This window comes from Electrona antarctica, assembly GCF_951216825.1.
Source record: "Electrona antarctica genome assembly, chromosome: 14".
Lineage (NCBI taxonomy): Eukaryota > Metazoa > Chordata > Actinopteri > Myctophiformes > Myctophidae > Electrona > Electrona antarctica.
The window spans coordinates 41,817,511-41,826,799 of record NC_136795.1 but is presented as its reverse complement, the minus strand read 5'-3'; the positions used below and the strand labels follow the sequence as shown (position 1 = coordinate 41,826,799).

General features: G+C 42.3%; 1 protein-coding gene across 1 annotated transcript; it reads left to right on the top strand.

The window, feature by feature from the left end:
* Window positions 1-5,254: 5,254 nt before the first annotated feature.
* LOC306937202 (uncharacterized protein) lies at window positions 5,255-8,044 on the top strand (the record flags this gene model as incomplete). The annotated part of the gene is made up of 5 exons (XM_079520868.1): window positions 5,255-5,393; window positions 5,899-6,062; window positions 6,545-6,655; window positions 7,107-7,238; window positions 7,862-8,044. The coding sequence occupies exons 1-5, from the start codon at window positions 5,378-5,380 to the stop codon at window positions 8,042-8,044; spliced, it is 606 nt and encodes a 201-aa protein (XP_079376994.1). The 5' UTR covers window positions 5,255-5,377.
* Window positions 8,045-9,289: the final 1,245 nt, after the last annotated feature.

Genomic DNA, 9,289 nt, shown 5'->3' with positions numbered 1-9,289 from the left:
AACTGAAACCAGCGCTCCCCAAAACAACAGGTTTGGATATCTGTTGGGAATTGATTACATGAAACAGTCACCCGTGCGCCCAGTCCCAATGTTTGTAAACAAATAATTGGTCTATACAATACACAACAACGATTGCGCCAAACCAGCGACGGACCCTTCTGACCCCCTCCTCCGTGTCTCAGGTTGTAATCCCAAGTCCCTCCACTTCACGCGAACAGAGTGTGAGCAGGATATGGTGTAGAACCTCCATGACAGGGAGATCCCACCCAATAATCATCCCTGCAGTTTTGATTACTCTTTGGAGCTTTTGTAGTGATACCGCTGGTGAGGATGCTTTCGACGAGTCCTCTGTAGCCAGAGTGAGAAGCTGAGGATGCTTCTTCAGCATCCTAAAGCATCAGCATCCACAGCCACTGCTGTGCTTTTTTTTTGCTGTAGCAACAGTGTTTTCAATCCAGCACAGATCTTTTCACACATTAAGGAGAAATAAACGTAAAACTGCCTGCCTGCTCCACCTCTGTCCCCTTGATCGTGAGGGGTTGCAGTGTCTGAAATCCAGAATTACTTCCTTCGTTTTATCCATACTGAGGTTGAGATCATTGAACCTCTCCCTAGCAAATGATGATGTTCACCTGTTCCCTGTACACTGACACATCTCCTCCCTGAATAAGGCTCAGGATGGTCATGTCATCGGCATACTTTATTATGACGTTACTCTTCTGGGTGGAGACCCAGACTGCACTCCCTTGGGTCCCTGGAGCAAGCACCAAGTTTGAAGTTGGACGGTCGGGGCGGTTTATCTCGAAAATCTCGAGATATGTGAGCTACAGACACTCAGACAGACACACGCAGAGATTTCGTAGGTTTCGTAGATTTATAGTAGGATTGAGCAACTCTGTGGCTTCTTCTTTTTCACCTAAAATGTAGAGATTGTTTACAAGCAAGCTTGCAGAGACGAGCATGGAGTGACCGTACTCCGACCCTGCCTGTGTGAGCTTTCCTCTTGGGCCATGTTGGGCTGCCGAGCTGCTCCGAACAGCGATGCTGCTAATGCTATTTATGAGGGTGTCAGTGTCACACATACCTCTTTCAACAGGTCTGGTCTGGAGTATTGACCTATACCCCCAGTCAGTGGTGGAAAAAGTACTCACATTCTGTACTTGAGTAAAAGTATCTGTTACAAGTAAAAGTACAAAGGTGTCGGTATCTAAATGTACTTCCTTTTTTTTCCCTAATTTTTTATCCCACGATTTTTGACACACCCCTGTGTCAATTATCTAATGTGATCCTGGGCTCTACACACCCTCCGCCAACCTAGTCCCCATATATGGGGGACATGGGGAGAGCAACGGACTTGAACTCATGCTTCCTTCATGCCTGAGTGTCCAAGTTGCTCCTTTACACCTGACAGGGGGGAGTTTCCCTGGTTGGACGTAGCGCGTGGAAGGAACACGTTATTCCAACCAGTTCCTTTCCCCTCCATCAGGCGCTAAATGTACTTAAAGTACCAAAAGTATAAAGTAATCTTTATGCTACATGTCTCGTTTTAAGTTTTCAAACGTAAAATGTATTAGAGGTGCTCCGATCGATCTGCCACCGATCGGTGATTGGTCGATATTCACTCCAAATGACTCAATTGGCACGCTGGGCAAGTCCTACGCTGGAGTTTGGTGGAAGTAGCGGGATTTTGGCGGAAGTACTGCTCAAGGACACGTTGACGCTTTACAAATCTTTTTACATTCTTCGGGTATGAAACAAGTGTTGTGATTGGTCGGAAAATATCGTATCCGGGGGAAACGCATCTGATGGACGTTCCGTCCCGACATTTCCAGCGATGCACTTTCTGCCTAAGGTTGTGACCAGGCTTTTCTCTTTGCAGATGAGTAAGGCTGGGCTACTCAATTGGTGATCGGCAATTTACCCAATCTGGAAAAAACTATCTTTTATACCATTTAAGTGGTATAGAAGTCAACCAGATATATAGTATAATATCGTTTTGCATCTTTGTGACAGGCCTAAACATGCTCCCCTTCCTCCCCACACGTGGGTTTATACATAAAATAATTTGGGAAATATTAATGTTCCCCTTACGCACAAGATCGGTATACGGCTGATCGTGAGAAAAACAATCGGTGATCGGGATCGGTCCCAAAAAACCTGATCAGATCACCTCTAATACAAATATTTTGAAAATAGCAGATCCACAAGCTCACAATGTGTCACATAGCGAGATTAGTGACATTGGGAGCTTTATAGTTCGGCTATTTTCAAATGACCAAAATGTATAGGGGCTGAAGTGGTTTATGTATGTTTTGTCATTATAATCCAAATCTACAAACTAACTAGTAACTAAGGCTGTCAAATAAATGCAGTGAGGTAAAAGTACAATATTTGGATCTGAGATGTAGTGGAGTAGAAGTAAAAGTTTTGGAAATTGGAAATACTACTAGTAGTAAAGTACAAATACCTCAAAATTGTACTTAAGTAAATGTACTTTCCACCGCTGCCCCCAGTGACACTTCCAGGCCTCTAGGACTTCTAGATCTGTTTGTAGGAACAGGATAGAAAGTTTACAAGTAAGAATTTCAAGAGTAAGAAAGATTCAGAGTAAGAAAGATATTGGTGAATTGCATGTGCAGCAGTGGTGCAAAACAACAAAGTACGGTACTTTACTGTACAGTACAATGTTGTGGTACTTTTACTAGACTAAACGGTAAGCGATGTTCTTTGACGGCACAATATCCTGTTTTGTAAACTTCCAGATGTTGGCCTACGCACAGTAGGTGTGCTAAGAGATTATGATTTAAGGGTTATTATATGTCCTCTTGTTTGATTAATGTCCTGAAATTTGCAGTGTAATGTCAAACAGCTCTGACGTTCCCTCAAGGTTCAATCTGATTCTCTTCTCAACATTTTGACAGTCATCCAACTGTTTCGCAAGTAGCATAGCTGGCTACACGGCTCAGTGCAAAAAAATAACAACTGATTGAGAGGCATTTTTGCAACAGTGTCTGTGACTAAAGCAATGAAGCATGCATTCAGTCCCCCGCAGAAAAAGGTCAGCGTGTTTGAATGCACTGGAAGATGTTTCACTGCCACACAACAAGGTATAACACTCCCTAGACATATTCAAGTATACAATAAGACTTTAAAGTTATAAGCCTACTTTCAACATCAATGAGCAGATGAAGGAAAACGCATGGATTGGTAAAATACTTATTAGTAGCCTAATTATCTTCATCAATGCAGTAGGTAATTAGCCTAAGTAGGATTAATTATCAAAACAAATCAATAGACTTCAATTCTGTCTTCCTCTTGCCATTCAATATAGTGCAAACCACATCACACATTTCAACTTGTGCTATACTACACACAAGCACGGAAATGATGTATTTATTTTCTGATTGACAGAGATAATAATCTACAGTCATTCAGCCACAACCCACCATGCCAATGTATGGGCTGTGGTGTTGGGGGAGGGGGGGGGACTACTTCATGCACTTACGGTATGCACAAACTATATTCCTATGAAGGGAGTGTGCCTTAAGAATACATACATGTACACTGTAACATCCTGGGTGTTTAAAAATAACATATACACACCTGCAAATTATGCTAATTCTGAATATCATGCGCATCTGCCGTCACATATACACTGTATATCCATCTTGCGCCACCCTTATCCCTTATCCCTAAAGTTATTTGCCATTTCTTTTTACTATTATGAAAATCATTTTAAAATAGTTCAACTAGCCGATCTACTGTACATCTACATGTTGTGAGCTTGTAGATCAGCTATTTGAACCATTTTAAAAGGGTTTTTTTAAATAGTAAAAATGGCAAATAAGTTTAGGGATAAGGGTTAAGGGGTGGCGCAAGATATAGCCATGTATGTATATACCTTCGTGTTCTATTTCAAGCCTTTTCTTTTTATCATCTTTCCCTTTGCTCTCACTCTACCTCTACCCTCTCTCTTCTCACAGAATATTACATGGATGGAGCATTCATGAAAATAGAAATAATGAATAATAATGTCACCCACTGCTTTACACCTGTATAACTATAAATGTATATATTGTTGGCATGTCATTATTATCTATAAAAGCTCCTGCAGTCTTTTCTGGGTTCAGCTTGAGGTGGTGAGAAGACATCCACTGTGAGATGTCAGCCAGGCATGCATATAGTTACTGTGTGTGTGTGTGTGTGTGTGTGTGTGTGTGTGTGTGTGTGTGTGTGTGTGTGTGTGTGTGTGTGTGTGTGTGTGTGTGTGTGTGTGTGTGTGTGTGTGTGTGTGAATGTGGCCCCAATTAGCTGACTGCTCACTGTGAATGACCCCAATGATCTGCAGGTGTCAATAGGTTGTGCTACAGACATTCTGACAGACAGACAGACAGACATACACATGGCTGTTCTTGGGACCGCTCAAAAACTCAACTAAACAGTGAACAGAAATTAGTCTTGAGCTGAACTGTAAAGCTGTCTACAGAGTGTTTAAGGTGTAGAGTGGGAGTTTTTATTCCAAGCCATCGGTTATCAAGTAGAAAGCTCCTTCACTTAGAGACGAGATATATGTCCTGGCATTTTTTTACATACATCTTTAAACACGAATGATATAGGTTTACAAATATAATTTACTCGTGCATTTCGATGACTGTTAGTTAACTATAACAGAAAATATCGTTCTCCCATTTGTATTGATGATATTGCACAAATGGTTGTATAGTACAGGCTTCTGTTTGGTGTGCAATATACACAAACATTAGGCTACATCAATCAAATGTGGAAATGTGAAGACTATATTATAACAGTATAAAGATTTAATTTTACCCTGCGTCTTAATACTATTTGTTATAATAATAATTTGTAAGTAAAAGTCAAGTTTGCAGTAGGCCTACTGGTCATAACATTATAGGCTAAAGGCAGCAGATCTAAATGGGTGGCATTTGGGCATCTTTACTTTTTTCCCAAATATTGTATTTTTTAACAGTTTGGAGAGAACAAAATAGCCAAAAAGGCACCTAATCCTATCCTGATACCATCTAGAATAGATTAGTGTCCCATGGTGGCATCATGGGAATACCATCCCATGTAAGAATTACATGGAACGACACTTCACACCTTGGTGACGCCCTCTCTACCTGACTCAACCCCTCATATCTTCGTCACTTCGGGAATTCTCGGAGTCATCCGCTGCTTCATTGTTAGTTATTGCAAAGTAACGTTTACAATGCCTGTTCTCCGTCACTGGAAAATCCCACGCGAGAAATATTTCGGCATAAATACTCAATTGTCGTGCAAATGGCGCAGAACAGAAGTTGTCCCCTCTACTGAAGGAACTGTAAGTGTAAAGGACCACCTGCGACCTCCATAGACCAGAATGAACCGTCTTTTCCGTAAGTTTACAGAGTCAGCGCTAAATTGCGGCTGCACACTTTAGCGTGCTCTAAAGCACATTAAAACAGTTGCTTAATAGGTATATATATTATTTTGATAACGCATCCTAGATATGTAGGACATAGGCCACTGAAGCATGTTTATTTAGGCTAAGTGTGTACTGTCACTGTGTACACTACAGTGTGTAGAACCGTGTTTGATCTTGCATGCGCATTGCATTTGCATTTGCAGTATATAGTTGTGGAATCTGTGGAGAATGGAGATATAGTCCGGTGCGAACGTTGAAGCTTTTATAGTAAGCTTTTTGGTAACTTAAAAATACACCAGTATTATTATTAGTAGTAGACTATAGAGTTAGACAGTAGTCTCTCTGTAACTGACGACTGCGCACTTTACGCACGACCTGAACGCGTCACGCTGCATGGCATTTCCTAATCTCTCTCTCCCTCTCTCTCTCTCTCTCTCTCTCTCTCTCTCTCTCTCTCTCTCATATAAATATTCCAGTTGTTGCCCTGCAGTGCTGCATGGCCGTTTTGGTCCACTCTGCACCTGTTCGGGTGTTGGATGACCCAGAGTTCAAAAGGACCACGGAGCTCATGAAGACTCTTGTGCTGAAGATCCGCGTTGACATGGTCCCCACGGTGTATAGCGCCATTGTAATAGAGGAGGTAAGCTGTAATGCCTTTATACATGCCTAATTTGCCTATATACTCCAGCCTGGAGGTTCAGCCTGACCTTTATCAGCAGTGGAATCACTGTACGCACTGGTATTTGGAGAATCCCCATCAGTTTTGGGTGAACTACTCTTCAATTGTCTGTGACAGCGCAATTGTTCTCCTTTGTTTTATTTCAATTTATCAGATTGTCTTGATTCATAGTGACACTGATAAGGAGTTGTGAGCATCGAAATGATAGGCTGTCTCAGGTAATGGGACTACAAGTCCGGGCAACTCCATAGCTATGTGGGCTGTTAGAGATCTAGTCATTTGCATTGTGTGTTGCGTTTCCACGTGCGTGCATGCGTGTGAGACAAAATGAGAGACATACAGTGTCAGGGAGTGCATGCACACATGTTTGTGTGTGCATGCATGCGTGTGCGTGTTCAGGATACATCCGTAACCAGAGGCTCCTGTCTTCCTGCTCCCTTCAGGGTTTGAAGCTTGACCTGTCCAGCCTGCCAGCACACCTAGATGACATGAGGATGTCACTGGGCATCCGAGATGCTCCAATACTAAAACCACTGTCTGAACACTTCACCCTGGTGAGTACCTAGCAGTGCGTGCGTGCGTGCGTGCAAGCGTCCATAAAAATCTGAATCATTATTGCCACATCACTGGTTGACAGATCAAAAAAAATATTAAAAAAAATATATATTTTTTTTTATGACTGCTCTCCGTCATTGTATAGTTTCTGTGGAAAACAGAGAGGATAGAGGTGGGGGGGAAAGGATTAAGATCACTTATTTTGCTTTTTTTCCCCCTTCTATCCATATACTCCTATTTGTGCTTTTATATACTGTAAACTATTCTGTCAATTTTGAGTTAAATACTTTTCCTGTTATGTTTTGTAGTGCACTGAATCAAATCCATGATGGAAGATAAAATCAAATTGAGATTGTGGGTTTGCATTGGAACGTCGTGATTCCTTTGTTTTTGTGTGAGTTGTGGCGCTGCAATGGCTCGGCTGACGTGTGATTCTGTTGCGGTGTGCAGGAGCGCTGTCTGAGCCGCATGTCAACAGGAGTCCGGCTGTACCACGACCTGCTGGGAGCCCTCGCTACCAAGCTGTCAGGACTCACATACCTCATGAATGACCTGCAAGACCTGCAGGGACAAATCCGTAACGTAAGTCTGACCGCTCACATGCATACACTGCACGGAGTGCACACCCACACACACACACACACACACACACACACACACACACATACACAGAGAACTACGGTATAGGAACTCCCATGGCATGCAAACTCACATGAGCATAATACACACACATGGTATACAAGCATTATGACAATATCAGATCTACAAGCTGACAACACGTCATGATGCAACATGTTGTCACTTTGGGGGCGGAGGTGGGTCCATGTGTGTCTCATAGGAGGGCTGTGGGCAGTTCAGAAGCCTGTCTACCAGTGACATCATCGATGGGGAATCCAAGCTAATAGAAACTGTAGGCTTCCTATTCCTGAAATGATAGAATGCGATAATAGAACTAGAAGCCATCGTTCTTGTAATAATACAAATCTAATTATTAAAAAATAATAATCTTGTTAAAAAAAGGATGTCACTGGAAGACGGGTTTTGGAACTGTCCACAGCCCTCCTATGAGACACAGACCGAGTAGGAAAAAAAGATTGTGCTATTTTATCATGAACATTAGTGAGGGCCAATTATATGAAAAGACGTTGAAAACTGGTGAAGTGTCCTGTGGTTTATTATCAGCATCTCTCTCTGTCTCTCTCCAGATGCAGGCGTTGGCTCAGGTGAGCGACATAGAAGAGTACCAGAGCCCGGACCTGGCATCTCGTCTCGCCGACTCCGGCAACTACGAGCTGCAGGTGGCCAGTCACCAGACCCTCGCCCGGCTACGCATCTTCTGCCACGATCTGGTACGTAGCCTGAGAAACATCAGCAGCTACAAGGCCTGAGAGGAACCGTACCGAACCCCAACGTCTGTACTAGAAATACATAATGACCCTTAGGCACAGGGGGCGGCTCAGGATTGGACAGCAAGTGAAACACAGAAAGCCACCGTTTAACAGGATCCCAGTGCTCTGAAAAACCCTTTCAGGAATCCATACAAAGCTCAAGGATGTTAAGATACTGTGAGCACATAATATTTAAAATAGCCTGCGTGGACAACTCACTACCTCTTCTACTGAATATTTACACAACATTAATCTGGCTGATGTGGTTGTTTGGACAACGATGTGAAAAAAGCCTGGTATCTCCTTTTGTGGTTGAGGATTCCTCCTGCCAAAACCTTAGCGAGACCTACAAGTCACTACCTGCCGTGCACTGTGAAAGTTCCTTCACAAATAGTGTCAGACAACCTCTATTTTCCCCTTCATCGCCACGCCATGTTCTAATGATGTATCTGTCCGTCCTGTAAAAGTGAATTTATTTGAAATAATGTAAACTGTTTATTGACTATATGCTATTTATTGTAGGCTATCTAAACAACAAACAGCCACTGTTCTTATGTATTATGTTGCACATGAGGTGTTATTTATGTTATGCTATTGGTAGCTATTTATTTATATTTTAAAGTACTGTACGTGTCCATGTGAGTGCATGACTTGACATGTTTTGCTGAACAACACACGAGTTTACATAGTTTTGTTACGACGGCCTACTGTGCAGTGCTGATTCTTTTCCATGACACCGTCAGCTGAGACATGTATTTAAATGACATAGTGTAGGATGTGACACAGATAAATGAATGTACGGAGAGAGAGAGGGGGGGGGGGGGGGTAGAGTCTGTCTGTGGGAGAGGGAGAGGGAGATGCGTGTGTAATACTTGCAGGCCCAGGAAGTATGTGGCATTCTAAAATTGTGCAATGTTTGCAATGATGTCACAGAGCCTGGTGCTTCATGGGCAATTACGCTGCGTCACAGACCAGCATACGATGTTGACACAGCAATAGAGCAGAGTCACTGAAATATCTTTACATTTTATTTTATTTATTTCCATTTCTGCTAAGCAACAAGCTATATACCTATGCTTAGATGATTTCTATTTATATTAGGATAAATTCACGCAACTGTAAAGACAAAATGGAAGTAGGCTTCACTTCCGCTTTATCGCTTACTCATGACAGAGCAACAACATTCATTCATTCATTCATTCATTCATTCATTCATTCGTTCATTCATTCATAGCTTCCGTTGCT